The sequence below is a fragment of the Hippichthys cyanospilos genome, chromosome 5, assembly GCF_059441005.1.
Source record: "Hippichthys cyanospilos isolate Australia breed blue-spotted pipefish chromosome 5, RoL_Hcya_1.0, whole genome shotgun sequence".
NCBI classification, from domain to species: domain Eukaryota; kingdom Metazoa; phylum Chordata; class Actinopteri; order Syngnathiformes; family Syngnathidae; genus Hippichthys; species Hippichthys cyanospilos.
In genome coordinates, this window is record NC_142373.1 from 8,451,272 (window position 1) to 8,471,673 (window position 20,402).

Genomic DNA, 20,402 nt, shown 5'->3' on the forward strand with positions numbered 1-20,402 from the left:
CCCTGGGCTCCACCGACAGCTATGATGGGGAATCTTCATATTTTCTATATTTTGCACTTCTGAAGCTGTAGGTGGAGCAAAGTCAAATGGGTTTGATACTCAGACCATTTACAGAAACTTTTAAAACAATCTATATTTAATTTGAAAACTTATATTAGAATACAGAAAAAAAGGTATTTGGAAGAAGTCAGTACATGTGTCGCTCAGTTCTGAAAGGGAGATCTTTGACGGGAGAACACAAAGACCCGCGCAAGCACACATTAATCAGGTGGATACTGTCTGATGGTCTAGTATCGATATCACTGGCCTCTAAAGGATACTACATAAGCTACAATCGTCAACGGGGTTCATACATGTCATTAACAAAGCTTATTTACCTATCGGGAACCTGTGTTATGAAAAGGTGACCTTGCTGGTGTCATTTTGTAAACACTACCAAGGAAGGGGGCGCGCATGACAATTCCTTAACTGCACAACACAAAACGAAACAAAGGAGACTAGCAAATATGATCAAGTCAGCAGCTGCCTACAAAAAGTGAAAGAAGCCGGCCCAAGTGAGAAACGGAGGAAGCAAACAAAAGCAAAAATACTGTATCAACAGGCATGACGGAGGCCCATCATGGGATGCCGACTTTATCAGGCTACTGTGAATTCATGGGCTGTTTGAGCAAATGCTTCCGCCATCATTGAACAATAACGATGGCGCCGTCAAAGAGAACAGCGGCAACGGCCGCACAAATATGTTTTGTCATTCTCCAACAGCAGAAGTTTGTGTGTGTGTGTGTGTGTGTGTGTGTGTGTGTGTGTGGTTTTTTTTTTTTAATGGTTTTGTATAACACGAGATGAGCTAAACACACAAAGGCCTCAACTTTTAAGTCAGGTCACACGCGACCTCCAGAGCTGCAGTGCGTGTACGAGGGACTCGAGAGGTTTGGGGGCACCCCGCGCGCGGCTCCCTTCGGTCTTTCAAAATTCATCTACAGCCCTGAGAAAGCCAGACAGAAAAACAGGCATGGGAGAGCGTGCGGGAAGGGGGAAAACTGTGGAGCGTGCGGTGGTGTGTGTGTGTGTGTGTTGTAGGGCAGGTCTACGTTCCGCGTTGGAGCTTCTGAGAGACTGTGCTTATGGGAGCGGCGAGGCGTACGCGAGTTAGTCTTCGTCGTCGTTCTCATCGTAGTCGTCTTCGTCGTCGTCGTCGCCCATGTAAGATACCGGAGTCTCCACGCGAGAGCCGCTGTAGTGGGAGTCGTTCGAACTGGAGGCCATGGTGCCGTCGGGGCAGCCGTCGCTTGGAGAAAGAAGACAAACGTGCACGTGTCAGGCACCAATGAAGGCATGAATACCCGAGTTCTCAAAGTAAAAGTCACGTTTTCTTTCCCCCCGTTTTCTCCACATATCTGTGTTTGAATAACATTGATTCAAATGCAAAATGAGTAAGGCGTCATTTACAAGGCTTAAAAAGATGATATATATATATATACCTCCTATTTGAGATGGCTGCGCGCCTCATATTTTTGGGGGGACTTTGACGCATCATGAAAGGAAAAGACCACTTGACTCCTGTCCCCCACCAAAAATGCGTTTTGCTAGTTCTAGAACACTCGACTCATTTTTCACCGGGAAAGTCACCGGGGAAAAAATGTTTTGAAGCGCCGTTTCAGAAGATAAAAGATGAATTTCCCACCTGGCTGTGTAACGGGCCCCGTTAGCTGAGGACCCCCCGGTGATGTAGACGTTACTGATGGGGCCCTTGGCCATCTCTGGAGAAGCAGACACATCACGGTGCGAAAGCGCCATCGCCGACGCGGAGTCGGAGTCAAGAGCGACGCGCGAGCGACTGACCGATCACATACGGCTCCAGAGCTTTGGGCACCAGGCTGCGCGCCACTTTCAAATCCTCCGGAGAACACTTGCCCACCTCCAAACCGCACGCCATACCCATGCGCTTCAGCACTTCGATGTCGTCGTGGATCTCAAACATGCTATCGAAGTTGAACAAGTACTCAAACCTGCCAATCAAACAGAGGCGCGTCGGTGTTTTTTCCCACCAAAGTGAAGAAGGCGCGGGCGGTCGGTCGGGCGTCGCCATACTTGTCATTGGAAATGCTGCAGTCAATGACCGTTTTCTTGCTGGTGTTGACGATGATGAAGGGAAGGTGGATGATGGAGTTGGGTGGCGGAGACCTGTTTGCCTGCTGCTCACTTTGCCTGTTTCTCTGAACCAGGTTCTTGAAGGCTATTTGCTGCAACGCAACAAGTTGCCTTGAACAACTGATTGCACGTGGAGCACCACGGGACTACAAAGAAACACCCCCATGAAAGCCGACGTATTTATCTTTGGACCGGATTCGTTGAGCGATCCATTCAAATCATTTTTAAATGTCGCCCTAACTGTTTTCTCACGTTTGACACAAATTGGCCTGCTATTTTGATCTTTCAAGTCACTGTGACCCGGTTCGAGTCAGATCCAAACCACCCCAATAATTATTTGGATGTTTTGTGACTTAGCAATCAGAGTGTTATATTTATTCGTACCGGTTTAGTTTTTTTTATTTAATCTAGAACAATCAATTTTAAAACATCGCAATTGCCCAAATATAAGATGCACCTGTTTATTAGATGTACTCTTAATTATTTTCTATATTACTGTGTATAAGACGCACCAACACTTTGGCAATATTGCGAAAACAAGAGCAAAACACATCTGCGCGTGAAAACTGGGCTTATGTGACTCACAGATCAGTCTTCCTCGACCGGTGTTGAATTAAAAAAATGATCTAATTTTTAGGTTGCCATTTATAGGACACACCAACATCTCTAGCCTTCGTTTTCTTTTTTTTTTTTTGGGGGGGGGGGGGGGGGGGGGGGTTACGGTAAATGTTGCGAGGTTCCCACAACAGCATGCCGGCGATCGGCGGCGTTTGTCATTTCTCGGTCGTGACTACCTGCAGTATGAGCTCCTGAAGCTGCGACTGTTTCTGCTTGATCCTCTCCATCCGCTTCTGCCTTTCCACCTGCCAAAATCGGAAATGATACTTAGAGGAGGCGGGGGGGGGGGCCAGAAGCGACATGGGCCGAGACTCGGATCGCGCGTCGGTACCTCCAGGTTTTGGCACTCTTGGGCAGAGTTGGTGGGCAGGCCGATCCACTTGATCTCTTTCTTCTCTTTGGAGATGATGTTCATGGCCATGAGGACGTTAAGGGCGTCGTACACACGCCGCCGGATGTTCTTCTGGTCATATACATGCTAAAAGAGAAACAAGATAGAAATGAGCTCGGCGCGCGTATGTTGGCATCCTTTGGCGGCGGCGGCTCTAACCGAGTCGTTGGGCGACATGAGGTTGTCGCCCGAGCTGAATTCTGCCACCAGCTCGTCCGCCACCTCGTTGTAGGTGGTGACTCCCTTCTTCTGCACCTTCTCGCACACCTTCATGGAGAAATGTCTCAAGCCCTTCCCATTCTTCTCGCCCTTTTTGCCACGCTTCCTGCAAAGTGGAGCGCGCCCGTCGGTCCGCGCCTCGATCGGCAAAAGTCAACCGCTCGACGTGCGCTTGAGGACTTACCCTGACGACCAAGGAGAGGCGTCAGAAGGTTGAGTCTGGGTGAGGAACTGGGAATTGGGCGTGTGTGGGCTGTTGACCAGTATAGTATTGGACACTGTCGGCCTCTGGGGTGTTCCAATCACCTGTAAAAGGGGAAAGGGGATGCTTTTCAACCCGCCGTATTTCTCCGATCAGTGTTTATACGTTGGACCGAAGAGTACGGGGCCTTTATATTAAGTGGAGGACCACTTGCGGTGAGTACTTGTTAAACACCTTCAAATTACTCATTTCTATGAAGCCCGATTCCAATTAAATTGGGCCACCGTACAGAACACAAATAAAAACTGAATGCAACGATGTGCATATTTGTTTGAACCCACACGTGAGTTTTTTAGTACTAGTTTAACTATTCATCGTAAAATAACCTAATACTGTATGTCATAAATAAAACAAAAGAGAAACACACAATTGAACATACTACAAGCACAAGCGTTTGAAAGTTTGAGGGGATGTCATTTGTGCTAGAAGTGAAGGTAGGCACTCCATTCCTTTACCAAGGTGATATCTAAGCTGATTGTCATGATGTATATATACATTCCATGTATATAATGGGATGATGGACGCAATCCTGCTGACTGCAGGGATTGATAAGCTTAGGATCAACTCCCAGCCACTCACTCTCCAGGTCACCTCGCCATAATAGAGGGGGGCTTAGTCAAGACCAAAACATAGCAGAGGAGACCGGCCGGCCAACAGATCTGCGCGTTATTGCTCAATGACCGTTACCGTCGTGACTGATCTCGCACACCTGTTTCATTGATGGTGAGCGGGAGCAGCTATTGATTGCACGCACGTGCTGCCCGGCCAACACCCCCAAAAGTACCGCGTTTCACACTGTCATTTTCAACCCCCATATTAGAGGGTCGACAAGGCTTAAAATGGTTATATACGCCTCTAATTCAATATATTATGCACGCGTTTTACGGTGTTTGCACAGAATATCACATAAATGCAATTTTGTCAAGCGTCGGCAAATCGCCTTCGTTGTCGTCAACAACAAGGCTGCGTGGATCATTTTTTCAGCGGGCTTTGAGGCATTATGAATCGGAAAAGGCGGCTTGACTTGTTTCCCTCAGCCCTTGGATTTTGTAAAAAGAAAGAAAAAAAAAAGGGGGCACTCTGAGAAATATGGTAGGTCAAATCGATTAAGGACATTCATTCAACACTTACCATGTGTGGCAAATGTTGCATGTGTGCGGCAATATTCACGTTGGACGGCCCAAGCGTTTTGGGAAGGAGCTGTTTTGCCACGGGGGCGGTGGCAGGCTGGACAGCAACCAAAGACAGGACACCTAGCGAGACACGTGAGCAAATGAGTTCGGACGACTATGTAACTCTAAACGTCGAACCAGGGGTGCACATCATTTTTTGCTGGGTTACTCACAAGAGCATTGCTTGCTACGCACCGTTACCTTCATGAAAAAGTCTTCCCCTAATGTCATTGTCGTTAAGGGTGGGGGCAAGGTGGCTCCTGGAGGGCCGCTGTCCTGCGTGTTTTCCAGCTTTCTTTTCCTGGCACACCTGATGGAAATGATCAGCTCGTCGGCGAGCTCGGCTGATCCCGATCATTTGAATCAGGCGCGTCAGGATAAGAAAGCCGGAAAACATGCGGGACAGTGGCCCTCGAGGACCCGCTTTGGACACCCCTGCTGTAAAGTAACAACGTAAACTACTGTATCTCAACACGCCCTCACGAGAACCATACGCAGCCCCGACAGCCAGACCACGCCGCTCCAATGAACAACAAAGATATCCTCAGAATGTGTACGCTTGGCTTTATGAAAGTCACTTCATTGGACTATTTTGGGGGAGCTGATTATTTTGTTTACCATAAGACATTCACGTATGAAATCGCAGCTTGGCAAAATTTGCCACGGTTGTTACGGAAAGTTGCCTCTCATAAGGAGGAGTGAGTTGTTACCAAAACAATTTTCACCCGAGAACGTGGCCGTCACTCCGCCACCACGTCTCCTTACCGAATACGCCAAGATCACAGGGCACGACCCGGACTGATCGTCGGCCTCCGCGGCAGCATATAACGGTCAATCAGGATACTCGGGTCGATTGCACACGTGGCTAAGTGCGGTGTGACAAGGCCTTTGGCTACACTCTTGATACAGTGGCTAAGCAGCAGTGTAGAGAAATTGGGAATCATTTGCATGGGAAAGCAAACACATCAGGCCTTTTATTGGATCCGAATGTGGAATTTAGGGGGTTGCGTTTTCAAACAAAAAGAGCTTCTACCTTTGCTGGGGCTCAGATTCTGATCAATGAACACCTTCAACTCTCCGTTCGTTTCTATGAGACCAGCCTGCGAAGGACACAAATGTTAAATAATATCCCCTCGTAATCCTATCATATGAAGTAGGTCATATCTTCATGTCATGACATAGGCGTGGAGTCGCTTACATCTTTAGCCATGATCCCAAAGGACCGGGGGAATGGAGCCTCAGCTGGAAAGGGATTTCTTCCTCTGTTTCACTCTTCAGACACTTAGCAGACAGACAGAAAGATTGGAAAACTTGAAAGTTGTACAAGAAAATGACAAGTCGGGCATCGTTACGAGCAGAGATCCTGTGAAATTGACTTGCCTTGGCTTTCTGCGCAGAAGCCAGACAATCGAGCGAAACGCAATTTGCTACCTTCGACATTCAGCGACGCCTGCGTAATATGGATGTGAACTTCGACGGCATCAAACGCTAACAATAACCGACATGTTGTGTTGAAAGCGAAGGTGACTCTTTAGCAAATATGTTGTAATACAAGACACTGGAGGTTGATTTGTTTCTGTGCCAAAGCACGGATTTGGAGCGAATCCTGCCCATGCTGGGTGAGAAGAGCCACCGAACCGGGTTACGGCTCTGTTCTTCTAGCCTTCTATAAAAGTGATCTACGAAGAAAAATATTCAAATGTTCTCATAAAATGATGTGGCGGGTTGGACCTGGCTACCTGGCCTTGAGATTGTTTTAGCCTAGCATTTGAGCTCAGTTATTTAACTTTAATGCAATCGGTGAAGCAAGACCATATTAAAATCCAGAAATATGTTATTTATCCTCTTTGAAGTTTGACAACTATTGCCGCTGTACAGAGACAACAGAAGTGGAGCCAAGTCTCCAGCAGTTTGTTGTATTGCTTTCCCCCCTCATTTTTAAAAACACTGCTTTTTTTGTTGGTTTTGTTTTTGTGGGGGGCGGGGGCTGTAACATACTAGCATCTGAATTCATGAGTGTGTTGAAATTGTGTTTGGTCAGAAATGAAATTGCATCTCAAATCGCCACTGTATGCGTTACCAACAGGAAACTTGGCAAATGAGATTACATAAGTGGCATCGCATATTATGCAAACCTTTCCAATTGCATTAAACTGAACTGCAATGTCATAATTTGCCAATGGATCACCAAACCGCAAGCAAACACCATCTGGTTCATAGAGGAACGTTCTGTGCTACCAATGTTCATAATCCATGTTTTTATTGAAGCAACTTTTGGGTCGAGTTGAATGTTTATCAGCAAACTGGGGAAAAGTTTGGGGTTTTGCAATCTTTTTCTCAATGCATTTCAATGGGCGCCGGCACACTGCAAATTTAGGCCCGTTCCAATCCCTTCTGACTGGAATGTAAATAAACAAGTTGTTTAAACAGATTGGTCTTTTTTTTGGCTCAAGCGATCTGTGATCAGCTCCTAAATCCTGTAGTGTAAAGGCCTAATTGTTTTCACATCTACATATTCCATTCAACTTAATGAAAAAGTTTTTCAACCCTATGACCGCAAGACAATAAAATACATAACCTGAGCGGTTCATATATCAGCGATGCAACTGGATGTGCAATTACAAGAAATGATTAATCGGTCAAATTTGAATGATTGGTCAAAAACTTACCTCATGATACCCTGGCACACAGGCACAAATAAAAACCCTGAGCCCCAAGTCCTTTTGGGTCGCGTCAGGAATATTCGGATCCCCCGTTTAAAAGGACGAAGCCGGTGCGGCGGCAGGGAGAAGGATGTTGTAAACTTTTTAGTGGTTATGGGCGAACAAGGCCTCTTCGGGAAGAGAAGGGGACGCCAACTTGTGCCACAGGTCTTCGCACAAGACACTTAGTAACAAAGGCCAAGTAACACGGCTCCGAAAAAAAGTGATCGTTAAACGCGGGCTAGGCCCGTATGCCCCTTTCGAAGCACTCTTTTGTTGAAATGCGGCTAGCTAACTGATACCGCTAAGCCACCGTGGGCTGGAAAGAGCCCCGCCGCTAGCTAGCGAGCTAACGCACGCTTTGAACGCGATTCGCGGCCACATCGCTCCCGTTTTCTACCCCCTTGCCATTCGAGCGGAGAGGTCGGCGAGGCGTTTGGGCCAAGGGTTCGGATGGAAGGCGGAGTGACGGCGAGCGGGTTTGTTTGCACTTACGGGTGGACTCGAGCGGCTGCTTCGACGGCTGCCGTTGTTGTTGGCATTTGAGAGCGGAGCCGAGCGGAGGAAGAGGAGGTCTAAATCCTTAGCAAACAGGAAACCTTGCGAGCAAAGTCAAACTAGTGTTTGGTTCGGGAGCATTCTGTCGGGACGATTTTTATTCTCGTGTACGCGGGACGGGGGGGAAAAAAACACCGTACCGTGAGTCAAGTGAAATTAACGTGGTCGGGGTAGAGCTTAGTCGTCATATGTACACCTGTCAACGCCAAAGAAGTTCGCGTCGATTCATTCAGTGTCGCAAATTCAATATTCAATAAATGCGACTCGTTTACTAATTTAAGGTTGGGTTTCGTTAGTCAACTGCTTTGTTTTATAAAGACTTCCTGGAATCCACCGTAGTTTTTCCACGTTAACGAGGCAGGCGTTTAAAAGTAACAAACACAATTAGGGGACTTGGAAAACGTGGAGTGCATCGTGCCAACTATCAACACTTGTGGCTTGGCGACGGCCGTGTTCGTTAGCAAGTTGCTAACTCGCCGACCAAGAGCCGCCGGCGCTTTGTTAGCCGACCTCGCTCGCGTTAGCAGTTAGCGAGCGAGCTAAGCCCGGCTGTCATCGACGAGACCAACGGAGTTAGCGTTTCAAAGTGGCTCGGCCGTCCCCCGTCGAGTCCTTTTATGAGGTCCGCGCAGCCTCCGGGCCGTGTCACAGAGGAATACGTCGACGGCGAGGCCGGGGCCGGGTTCAAACACGTGCTTACCGGGGGCACTCCACAAGTTAGCAAATGATGCTGGGATCTTGTTTCTGTCCACTCCGGGCTAGCCTCGCTACGGCAGCTCGACTCACAATCTGATCTTGGCGGTGTCTGGCTTCCCTTGCCTCCGATTGGTGGCTTTCCTCGGGACGAAAGCGGGGCGCTCAAAGCGGGCCCCGCCCGCTATCTACAACGACGTTCCGATTGGATGGGGCTCGGGTTTGGTGCGGAGGACACTGCCACCCCTCGCAAGGGCGGCGGTATAGCAGCGTTCCGCCCAAGCCAAAGATGTTCGAGATGCGAGTTTTCTTTGGAAAGTATGGATGGTGGGGCGACCTCCTGTGGGGAGTTGGTGCAAAGCCACGAGTGATCCGTTTTGCATACCGGAATTAAGTGTGAGCTCGTTTTTTTATTTTTAATTCCAGGAAAATGGATGTACCTCAAATGTACATGTACTGTTTGTTGATCGACATTTTAAGGACACCGCGCAATGCAGACGTGTATTGGACAGACTTTAGGGACAATGCGCATTTTAAGGTTGCGGCGGAGTGCTGGTGGAGAGTGAACGTTTTTTTTTGTTTGTTTGTTTTTGGGGGGGGCATTAGAAAAATAACGGAGAAGCACTGATCGTTGATTGTAAAACTGTGACGTGCTTCCCCTGTGTGGCGACGCCATGCTTTTGGGCAGCGCGGGTTCAGAGTACTCGTTCGCAAAAAAAAAAGAAAAAGGACTCGTTCGCAGCGCGATTCAAAAGCGCGGAGAAGACTAAAGCGTCAACGAAAGGGAGTCGGTTCGTAAAGTTGCGGCTGGGGCGCGCCGCCTTCCGCGCATGCGCACGAGCGGCACCCAAGCTGGCGAAGTAGCGGGTGCGAAAATGGTAGGTGAGCAAAATAAGCGCAGCGAGCGTCCGCGCGCGCTCCTTTCGTCGTTCGGCTCGGCGGGGGCTCGCCCGGTGTTTGGGTGTTTGGGCGGCGGCGGCGGCTAGCTCGCTAGCCGAGCTGGCTAGCCGCGGCGCCCCCCTTCGCTCTCTCGCTCGCTCGCTCGCTCGCCGGGTCAGGGGCGGCCCCGGGCGGCAGCGCGCCGGGCGCCTCGTCACAAGCCCCGTCTGACAGAGGCGGCCGTCGCGTCGCGGCGCTTATGACGCTCGAGCGTCACCTTCCACAAAGCGCGACGGGAGGGAGTCCTGTAGCTCAGAGGTGCGCAACCCGCGGCTCGTGGGCCCTCAGAGTCAAGCTCCGGTCCCGCGGCACCCGAGGGGGAGCTCTTGCCAAAAGGTCCCAGAACTAGTGTCGAGGCGGCCCCCGTTACGCGAGTCATGCCAGGGCCTCCCCCGCGCCCCGCCGAGGACTAGGGCTCCCCGAATGCCTGCGGACGCTGCACTGTGCGCGCTGGTGTGTGTCTGCGCGCTCTTCTGCCTGTACTTGATGTGGGCGCTGCGGGGTCTGCTGACCGCTGAGCGCCCGCCCGCCCTGTCGCCCGAGCAGCACAAGCTCAAGTCGTCGCAGAGGGACAAGGTGCGGCAGTTCATGTCCTTCACGCAGGCCGGAGAGAAGACGGCCGTCTACTGCCTCGCGCAGAATGACTGGAAGCTGGAGGTGGCCACCGACAACTACTTCCAGAACCCGGACCTCTACTCCAAGGAGTCCGTGAAGACGGCGGTCGACCGCAAGAAGCTGGAGCAACTCTTCAATCGCTACAGAGGTAAGGGGGGGACCCGGTTGCTCGACCCGGTTGCCGGCCGCGCTTGCGGAATAGTACCGAGCCGCCAACTGCGGCGCGGGGCCGCGGCTGGAAAGCCCGTCGCCAGACGCTCCCGCCCGTTCAATCTAAAAAAGTTGGTCCTTCGGGTGGTAACCGGAGCGGCGGCGTTGTGCCGGCAGATCCCCACGATGAGAACAAGATCGGCATCGAAGGCATCCAGCAGTTTTGCGACGACCTGGCGCTGGATCCGGCCAGCATCAGCGTCCTGGTGGTGGCCTGGAAGTTCCGCGCCGCCACTCAGTGCGAGTTCTCCAAGAAGGAGTTCCTGGACGGCATGAGCGAGCTCGGGTAAGGTCGTCGCCGCCGCCGCCGCCTCCGCTTTGGTCGCTGAAACGGCGTGTCCCTTCTCCGTAGGTGCGACAGCCCCGAAAAGCTCAAGGCCCTTTTGCCGCGACTGGAGCAGGAGCTGAAAGACGGCGGCAAGTTCAAGGACTTCTACCAGTTCACCTTCAACTTTGCCAAAAATCCCGGCCAGAAGGGTTTAGGTAAGGACGGCGCGCCTCCGTTTTTGTGCGACATGCGCGGCGGGGCCGAAAACAACATCCATACATGCGTGTGTTTTATGTGTGACGTCGAAGGAAAAGCATACCAAAAAAAAAGATCCACTCTGAGGCTCAAACATTGCATGGATTGTCAGAACATGACCGCTCTCAATATGGCACGCTGCCATCCCTTCTAAATGCTTCCAAAAGGGAGGTCCGGAGGTACAGCCAATAGGTGTCAAATGTGGCCCATGTCAAGCTTATTTACTGCCATTCATAAAGGGACGTATTGTGCATTTTTGGACAAATGGAAAAGCCCAAGTTTTATCATGCCTTTCCCCCCAATTTTGCATGAATCCTTTCAAGGGCATCTCGCCAACAGGGCACAATAGGGACCTTGGTGTTGAATAAAAAAAAAAAAAAAAAAAAGAAACGAAAGTTCCAAACGACTTCAAACGCAGCAAAGCTCAAACCACTTGAATTGATCTACTGATTGGTCGGTTTCTCTGCGCAGACTTGGAAATGGCCGTAGCCTACTGGAATTTGGTCCTGTTGGGAAGATTTAAGTTCCTTGATCTTTGGAATCGATTTCTTTTGGTGAGTCCAAAGCGTCGGCCGAGCGCAAGCGACGAGGATGTTGACCTGCGCCTCCTTTTAGGAACGCCACAAACGCTCCATCCCGAAAGACACTTGGAACCTGCTGTTGGACTTTGGCAACGTGATATCGGACGACTTGTCCAACTATGATGAGGAGGGTAAGACTTTGGGGGGGCAGCGGTACCTCTACTTACAAACGCCTTTTGTTGCGAAAAAAATCATCTTCCGAAACGCCTCGGCGGAAAACTATTGTCTCGTAACGGGAGAAAAATCAAGATACGAAAGGCGTTGGCGGCGCCCCGCTATTTGAAAAGCGCACGTTGAAAAGGGTTTAGGAGCAATTCGGGGGAGCTCGGAACACGTTCCGAAATGACTTCCGGAACAAATTGATTTCCTAAGCTTTGGAATCAATGGCTTCTTACACTCGTTATTTCATTGGGGGAAAAAGTTCTGAGCTCCGCCGTGGAACAAATGTATCTTGGAAGTCAAGTTACCACTTGAATTGTTGACGTTTTTGCTTCAGTTGATTGTTTTTTCCCCCCCACTCCTGTAGGAGCATGGCCGGTGCTGATAGACGACTTTGTGGAATTCGCTCGACCGATCGTAATGGGAGCAAAACGTAAAAGTCTCTAAAGAAGAAAAAACAAAGAACTGGGAAGGAGAATATTTCTTATACAGAGACTTGCTTGTTTTTTATTTTATTTGAAATTGAAATCATGGTGACCAACAGCAGCGCTTGGAGGAGAAAGCGACGGAACGACATCGGCGAAGCAAGGCGGGCTCCCCCTGCCCGACCCCGGCAATCCGGCGGGCGTACGGCGCCCCGGGGCGCCGACACGAGCGCAAACGGACGCAAAAGGAATGGATGAAAAAGCGGTGCTCACGACACCAGCACCACAACTTGACCGGACATACTGTATTTACAAAAAGACAATTGTATGAAGAATAATATAAATATGATCCTGTTTATAAATCCTTTGATGTACTCTTTCAAGATGACTCCTGGCTTTCATCAGATTCTTCATTTAGTATGTCGCCTTAAGGCTGCGCTTGCGCCCCCGGTAACCCTGCGAAATGCCTAGCGAAACGAACGCCAAAAAAAAAAACTCTGTACCAATTTCCTTTTACCATTTTGATGTTTTTGAACGAAATGAGGCAAAATTCACCCTGATACGTCCACGATATTGAAGAGCATCCGTAAAGGCAAAACCAATGAGGAATGAGCCTGAATGTTTTTCTGTTCGCTATTGTTACAGGTAGATTCATGATCATTTATGGAACAACAATGTATTGTCCCGTTTAAAGATCAATAAAAGCATGGCTTGTCATAATCGCGTTGATTTCTAGAAGTGGTTTTCAAACTACACACCATGTAGTTCAATATACGTAATGACCAGTAAAACTAGGTTTAATTTCTGGGAAGATCGTAAGCTGCTGCGACAGGCGATTTGAACATTTACGCTGTTAAAGCGGAAACCGACAGCACGAGCTGTTTTTACACATTGGACGATTTCGTAGCAACGGATATTTGAAAACAAACTTTAAAACAACTCGGAGTTAAATAATACTCACAAGAGGTGTATGTTGTCGGTAGATTCGGGCTTCTTGTCTTGGCGAAATCCCGATTTTTGGTCACCGTGCACATTGCGTATGAATGGCGATTTTGTCAGGTGTTCAAATGTAAGGCGCATGCGCAAAACTCGCGGAATGCGCTGGTGGCGTGAGCTAGAAGGCGCGTCATTCTTCCCGCTCGAAGCGCGCACCATGCTGACGTCACAAGGTCATGTTTACGGAAGTAAATGTTGCTCCAGCCTGTGCCGCGAGCGAGGGTTTGCCTCCGGGGTGCTTTTCACGTTTGTTTTAAAACATGAAAAAAACTGTGCAGTTTAATGATGGTAATTTCAATGTTTTCTTCTTTCAAATTAGAGCCACATTTATCTTTTTAATCTCTAACTGTGCAATTGCAAGTGAAGAAGCTAGCGCGGTGTCAAATCTTTCTTGGCCAATCAACTATGTGAACGACAGTGTTTGACATTGCTATAAACGTTCAGCTTAACACATTCTAAACATGAGGACAAGCCAGAATCAACTTTCAGATCACTTTTATTAACCATCATTTAGAAAACATCTCAAACAATCCATTAAAACCGACACACATGAAAATGAACACCAAACAAGGATCCAAGAAAAGCGAAAAGTCATCTGCATTCTGACGTTGGGATGCATGTTTGAAACGCAGCTCGGTATAAGAATGTGCCACCAAAACAAATGTATCGAGTTGGTACCTCTGTATTAATGTCACGCCGTACGTTGCAGCAGGGAAGGCACTGGAAGAAAACACTGACAGAAGCATTTTGGCCACTTGGGATTTTTTTTTTTTTTTTTTTGTGGGATTGAGTGTAGTACAAAGTGGACAAGTGTTATGTAACTGAAATATACTCTGGTAGCAGCGTGACAAAATAATGACAACATGCTCATTTCCTAAGATGTATGCTAATTTTAGCATGCTAATGAAACATTTTGATGTTAACTACATGGAACGAGAAGGGCTCGCCTTTAGGCGCTTGGCCCTAAACATATGGGAGCAAGCATGACGGAAACAAAATAAGGCTGGAAAACTCACTCCGCATAGCGCTAATTATTTTGGGAAGTATTAAGACTCATAGCGGAGTCCGACGCATGTTTTTGCTCAACTGGGCTCAGCGTTGCACATTGTAGCTGCTGAGCTGCCTTTTGACCATCATCAGAAGCAGAGTTAGTGTTTTTTTGCGACACCGCGCCCTCTCCAATGGGCCAATGCCCCGCACGCCGGACCGCCCCGTGTAGTGCGCGTTTGTAACAGATACAACATTCCTGAGACTTCACCATCATGACTAAAACAAGCAGCAAACTGAGGTACCGAGCAAGGAGACGTGAAAATACGAAAACGTGCTTTTCTGACAAACGCCGGTTGGTGTCCCTCACAGAACCACAAAAGCACAAGAAGCTGCCACCCCAAAAAAATAAAGCAACCTGCCCGGGAATCCCATTATTCCTTTGACAAAACTCATAAATAGAACAAAACGAGAAAGATTCTTCCTTTTTTCTAGCAGATATTTCATGTCGACATCCCTTTTATCATCATCATGTATTCCTAGTGTAAAGAAATGACACGGGAGTGTGGAACACACAGGTAGTAAGCGGCGCGTTTCACGTGACGGGTTCATAGTGAAGACTGCGGTCCTCCAGGGCGCCTGTCCAGTATATCTATCCTCCGACGCACCCGATTAAAACGATCACGCTCATCGGGTTTCTGCTGATGAGCGGGATCACATGAATCAGATGTGTCGGGGCTCGGATACGTCCAAAACAAAGCCGATAGGCGCCCGAGAGAGCCAAGTCGGTGAAGGGGGGCGGGGGGAGGGGGGGGCGTTACATACGAGCGGACGTCAACTCAGATGGTCTGGTAGCCGGCGTGACTCCTCCTCCTGCCGACGAGGTAGGCAACCAGCACGATGAGCACCAGTCCCGCCAGGGCCGCGCCCACCACGATGGCGATCAGCATGTCGTCTTCGTCCAGCTGGCAATGCTCGGCTGGAGGGGGCGGCAATCGTCAAATCAAAACGGAGGATGACAAACGCTTACTGGGCGCCGGGCGTTACGGGAAAAGGCAGGCCGCCGACCGCATCTTTGTTAGCTATGGAGCGCGGCGCTCCCATAAACTCTCGCGCTTCCTTCAAATGAAGAGGAGCGCCGAGCACTAGTGTGATGGGTCACTCGCACGCAAGTATTTTCCATGACGAGAGTTCTTGTCGCCGACGGGAGTTAAGCGTCTGTTTGCTGGATATGGCTTACCGGTGGCAAACTCGTCGCGGGTCAGGCCGAAGGGCTGCACCTGCAACTTGAAGGTGTTGATGGACAAGGCGCGGTCCACCAACAGAGTCTGCTCCTCGTGGCACATGTACGAGAAGCCCAGGGTGCCCCCAAGGTAGTCCAGGCTGTCGTTACGTGCCTCAAAAGGCGCTGATGCAGGAGGGGACAGTTTCAAATTCACTAGCGCAACTGAGACCGCAGCGTTAGCGGCACATAGGTTAACATAGGTCGTCTTTACAAAAGCGACGGCACTCCGTTGTAGAGCTTTCGTGGAATCTAGTGTAAGATGCACGCTTCATTTTGGGCTTACATTTTTTTATGTGGGCATGTATAAGACACACCAACACTTTGGCAACAATGTAAACACTACGGCAAGGCAGAAGAAATCTCCTCTTGCTAAACTCAAAGTTTTTTGTGTTCATATCCATATGTTACTAGTTTGTTAAAATCCAGAGCCTCACCTGTCATGTTCGGCCAAGTCGCTGACAGAGAAATTCCACTCAAGTGATACTTGTTGGATGTGGTGTTCTGGAGGGAAAATGAGATGCATCCAGTTCAAGTTTACTTCCGCCTTTGCTGCCGACTTGTGGCCATTTTGTCCACAGAGAAAGTTACCAAAGTGAAGTAAAAAGCCAGTTTAGTTTTATCCTCATCGGCGGCCAGGCTTAGCGTGGCGCTATCTGCATCACATGACCCCGAGGTCTTGGTGGCGTTGGGCTCGATGTTGACCACGTCCCGCACGGTCTGCAATACGCCACCGGGAACCGTTAGGCATTTGACAAAGCCAGACAAGGAACGGCGCGGCGCGGCGAGGCGAGGCGACCTGCTTCAAGGAGGCGGAGCTGAAGCTGACGTTGAGCTGGAGGCCCATGTATGCCAGTAAGCACACGCTGCCATTGGTGCCCGTCACCTGGTAGTGCCCGGTCTCCGGTCTGCCGGGCTCCATGTGCGGGGCCTCGGTGCCGGACGGCGCCACGCCAGCCAAGGCCTTGTGCGCGGCTACGGCGGCTTCAAACACATGATACGCTGTTTTACGTAGGCTAATAAGATTGGTTCACCACTTAACGTGTCTTTCACAAGCACAGGGTTTAACCTTTTTGGCTTCTCTATGTGATCCAATCAGAACCGGCACTGTAGATTCGTAATGCAAATAGTGTCAATGATTATTAAACATTTCTTCCTCTTTGTAGCCAAAGAGGAAGAAAAAGCTAACAGTGCAACGCTAACAGTGCAGATTTGCAACCCTGTTAACTGTGATTAAAGCAATGAAGCCTATGGATAGTTGATTACCTAATACCCAAAATGCCCTCCCATTCTGAAATGACACACACATTACTATATGCATACTTTCAAGTAACTTTAAATCATTTTTATACACGTTAAAGTAAAACAAAAAATTAAAACTACATTTAAATGTTTATTTGGGTTGTCATAAATATTTACATTAATTTGATTAACTTGGAGTCACTGGTGTGTGCCTGAAAAAATTGGAATATTTTTTATTTTGGCAATTTAACAAGATGAAACCAACATGTTTCATCCAACCATTTTGCATTTCCTTTGTTTAATGTCATATTCCCATGTTCAATTGAATTGCAGAAATACACCTTTTTCGGGATATTGTAGTTTTCTGCCACTTACTAAATTCATAGGAAATTCAGATTGAGTACTTTGTGACGTCACTTGGTTTTTGCTTTACTGCATTTGTTTGAAAGCACGCATCATAGCCATGTAACAAAATGAAGGTATTTTGTAAATAAACGTGTATTTCAGACGTTTTTGTTACCGTAGTTTCTTCGAAACGCCCATACGCACATACATTTGCGACAACGTCGCAAAAAAAAAAAAAAACAACTTAATGGTCACGTGATTTTGTGTTTGTACGCATCCATACTTGTGTGACGTCAATGAAAAAATGTTTCGTTTCTATCAATACATACCTAAAATGACATGTAGGATGAATGTCAGGCAACGAGGGTGGACACCACAGGTGGTCATCGTGTTTGTCTCCCAGCTGGTGGCGGTCCGAATTCAGCTTGACAAGAGCAAACTTGTGCTAACGGAGCTAGTAGGCTAAGTGCCTGGATGCTAACTTCGGCGTTAAAAACGAGCCCTGGAAAACGATTAAAAGCCCTCGGGACTGACAGAGAAGCGGCAACGCGCTACCGTTGCGCCCGAAAGTCAGATTAAGCGAGGAAAGTTGTTGAGTTGACGTAGAGCGCGCCGGCTGTGGCGTTCGGACTTTCTTGCTTTGCTGGTACGCCGTCAAAGAGCAAAGAGCGACGACAGAATCATGTGACTCCCGTTTATGAAACGCCTTGCATGTCACGTGGCGATGAGAGCCAGTTTCTTATTTGACTACAGAGACGTCAATCAACGAAATTTTTTACCGGCCTACATTGTTTGTTTAAACGATTACAATTCAGTCGGGCGCACTACTAAGGTTAAACAAAATTATACCAAAACAAATATTAAATATGTGAACAAAAATCATTTATCAGGACGGTGATCATTTTAAATTGTATCGTGCATTTAAGATGACAGTACAGTCATGTTTCGTTTAACTCACAATAATGTAATCATTTTAAAAAATTGTACAGTACATAAATCTCGTTTCCAAACGTTATTTTTTTAGCCATACGCATGAGTGCTGAACTCTAGTCCTAGGTGGTCTGTATCCTGCATGTTTTCCGGCCGGTTTTCTCACCCCAACACAACCGATTCAAAAGATTAGCTTATTAGCAAGCTCTGCAGGAGTTCGAAAACGATCCAAATCACTTGCGTCAGGACTGGAGTTCCACACTTGTGCAATCAGCTGCAGGCTTCCGTAGCGCTTGTCGGTGAGCTGATCATTTCATACAGATCGAGTGCCGAAAGCAGACATCTAAAACATACGTGCTAATCAACATGGATTACTGCAGTTACCCATCCCTGCTTTACATTACAGTTATGTCGGCATTCTACATAACAGGCGTCAAACTCGTGAGGGAAAATTTGACCCAACTCGGGCTTTTTGATGCGTGATATCAAAGGAAAAACATACAAAAAACAAAAACAAAGTATATATGTATGGATAGGGCTGATGCCATTGACTATTTCGAGGGGTTGAAAGTAAATATGTATTTAGATTTGACATTATTATGACCCTTTCAAAGTCAGCCCAAGATAGGCGACATTGAGTCCAGGCTAGTGAAAAAATCCCCGGACATCCAGGGGTTAAAATTTATTTGACCACAGTCGTCATGGCTCTCCAACACAATCTCTTAACCACAATGATAAATCAGAGTTTGACACAGCTGTTCTACATTAAAAAAAAAAAAAAAAAAAAAAAAGACAAGCGCATGTCAAAACACTTGAAAATGGTTTAATGATGTATACAACAAAAGAACTGTACACTTACAGTAAGAGATTATTTGTATATGTGTAAAAAAAAAAAAAAAAATACAGCAGACAAACGCATCAAACTCTACTATGTATCCTGATTCACATACTTGAAACTCCTACAGTCTTTCAGTTCTATGCCACCATGACTGGAGGCTTTCTTTTTTTTTTTTTTTTTTTAATTTTCGGAACAGTGTCCCCCTCAGTGTTTTTAGAGATGGTAACTCTTTACATTGAGTTTTGTTAGAAAGATTAGACTGCAGAATAGGGGGGCGGGGGGGGGGGCGGTGGGGGACATTCCTTTAGATGAGCCCAAGTGTCCACTGTGAGTAGTTTTACACAAAACCTTTGTGAAGATACAGAATATGTACATGTTTTTCCTCCTTATTTTTCCATCTTACGCTATCTCTTGATAAAAGTCATGGTCACTTGGGCTGATATCACACCAAACAGCCAAAAACATACAAAAATACTATGTCTTGAACCTAGTAAGACAGTTTTGTCATTAGTTCCATGCTGCGACAGACAAAAAAAAAAGACAAACAAGAAACAGGCTATGCCACAACTTGTTTTTTTGTTTTGACAAATATATCAAAATATACATCTAAGCTTTGGAATTACTGAGGCTTGGACTCAAAGCCAGTGCTGGGTTTGTCTCTTAATACACAATGCTGCAGGGCGGTTAGGAAGAGAGAGACAGTTGACAAGAGATATCTTTGGTATCTGCGTTTTGTCCGCATACACACATACAAACAAACACGCGCGCGCAAAAGTTTCAAACATTTGGAGTTTTGCTTTGGGATAGATAGCGCTTGTGAGGATTCCCAACGCCTCACTCGGGAGCGAAGCGTTGAGCAAAGTGTCACCGAACGCCCCGCCAGGGGATGCATAGTGTCACAGTTGATCAGTCTGTAGTGAGTGTGGGAGGAAGGAGGGTGTGATGTGTGTTTACAGCAGTGAAATAGAATGGGTGAGGGATGTGTCACTATGTCCTTGGGATGGACACCTTTTTTTTTTTTTTTTTTTTTTTTAAGTCCTTGAGAGAGAAAGTCAGGGCAAAAAGGTGGATTCTAGCCACAATACTGAAGAGACAAGGAGTCCTGAGCCTGTCGAGCGCGCACAGGATTAACCCTCAGCGTGTATTAACAAACATCACCCAGCAAGTCCGTCAAAGAAGCCCTCTCGAGCGGCACCCCCCCGCCCGTCTCCGGTGGCTCCCGCCCACCCGCAGGCACCGAAAACCGCGGCGCCGAGCGGGCCGAGCGGCAAAGACATTGGCGCGCGGTCAAAGCTTATGAACCCCAAACAAAAGCGGGCCAGTGCTCCGCGAGGAGCCGCGAGGCAGGAGGGCGGCCCGCATTCATGTACAATCACTTATTAGTCTTTGGTTAATGTTGTTACCGGCGGGCTGGCGCAGGCGGCGGGAGAGAAATACAATATCAACTCTTTCAGCGCCACGGATGAGGATTCTCGTCTTTTAAAATAGTGATAAAAATAAGCGCATTCTCACGGAGGGGAGCTGACACCCTTGACTCGTGCCCATCCAATATTGAGCACTGTGG

The 20,402-nt window shown here is 48.0% G+C and overlaps 3 protein-coding genes across 9 annotated transcripts; 1 reads left to right on the forward strand and 2 right to left on the reverse strand.

Annotated features, from left to right (window-relative positions):
- Positions 1-118: 118 nt before the first annotated feature.
- Positions 119-13,322, reverse strand: LOC148423331 (transcription factor Dp-1-like). 5 transcript variants are annotated; one of them, XM_088416017.1, is made up of 14 exons: positions 13,180-13,322; positions 8,774-10,934; positions 8,011-8,114; positions 6,012-6,094; positions 5,847-5,913; positions 4,773-4,894; positions 3,564-3,685; positions 3,320-3,485; positions 3,101-3,247; positions 2,946-3,014; positions 2,092-2,243; positions 1,843-2,009; positions 1,685-1,760; positions 119-1,288 (listed from the first exon to the last, which is right to left on the reverse strand). In XM_088416017.1, exons 4-14 carry the CDS (start codon positions 6,021-6,023, stop codon positions 1,150-1,152), a joined length of 1,239 nt encoding a protein of 412 aa, XP_088272143.1. In that variant the 5' UTR covers positions 6,024-6,094; positions 8,011-8,114; positions 8,774-10,934; positions 13,180-13,322; the 3' UTR covers positions 119-1,149. The 5 variants fall into 5 exon arrangements, with proteins under 5 accessions (XP_088272143.1, XP_088272147.1, XP_088272146.1 ...); XM_088416021.1 differs by lacking the exon at positions 8,011-8,114; XM_088416020.1 differs by lacking the exons at positions 8,774-10,934; positions 13,180-13,322 and adding an exon at positions 8,214-8,719.
- Positions 8,782-12,601, forward strand: LOC148423332 (DCN1-like protein 1). Of its 3 annotated transcripts, XM_088416024.1 has the most exons (8): positions 8,802-9,644; positions 9,994-10,158; positions 10,252-10,468; positions 10,648-10,816; positions 10,883-11,013; positions 11,525-11,607; positions 11,669-11,765; positions 12,161-12,601. In XM_088416024.1, the coding sequence occupies exons 1-8, from the start codon at positions 9,597-9,599 to the stop codon at positions 12,238-12,240; spliced, it is 990 nt and encodes a 329-aa protein (XP_088272150.1). In that variant the 5' UTR covers positions 8,802-9,596; the 3' UTR covers positions 12,241-12,601. The 3 variants fall into 3 exon arrangements, with proteins under 3 accessions (XP_088272149.1, XP_088272151.1, XP_088272150.1); XM_088416023.1 differs by having other exon boundaries at positions 8,782-9,644; positions 9,994-10,468; XM_088416025.1 differs by lacking the exon at positions 9,994-10,158 and having other exon boundaries at positions 8,797-9,644.
- A 370-nt stretch (positions 13,323-13,692) lies between the features above and the next one.
- On the reverse strand, positions 13,693-18,367 carry LOC148423333 (lysosome-associated membrane glycoprotein 1-like). Its single transcript, XM_088415815.1, has 6 exons — positions 17,400-18,367; positions 16,283-16,467; positions 16,075-16,203; positions 15,921-15,987; positions 15,442-15,609; positions 13,693-15,180 (listed from the first exon to the last, which is right to left on the reverse strand). Exons 1-6 carry the CDS (start codon positions 17,455-17,457, stop codon positions 15,041-15,043), a joined length of 747 nt encoding a protein of 248 aa, XP_088271941.1. The 5' UTR covers positions 17,458-18,367; the 3' UTR covers positions 13,693-15,040.
- Between the last annotated feature and the right edge of the window lie 2,035 nt (positions 18,368-20,402).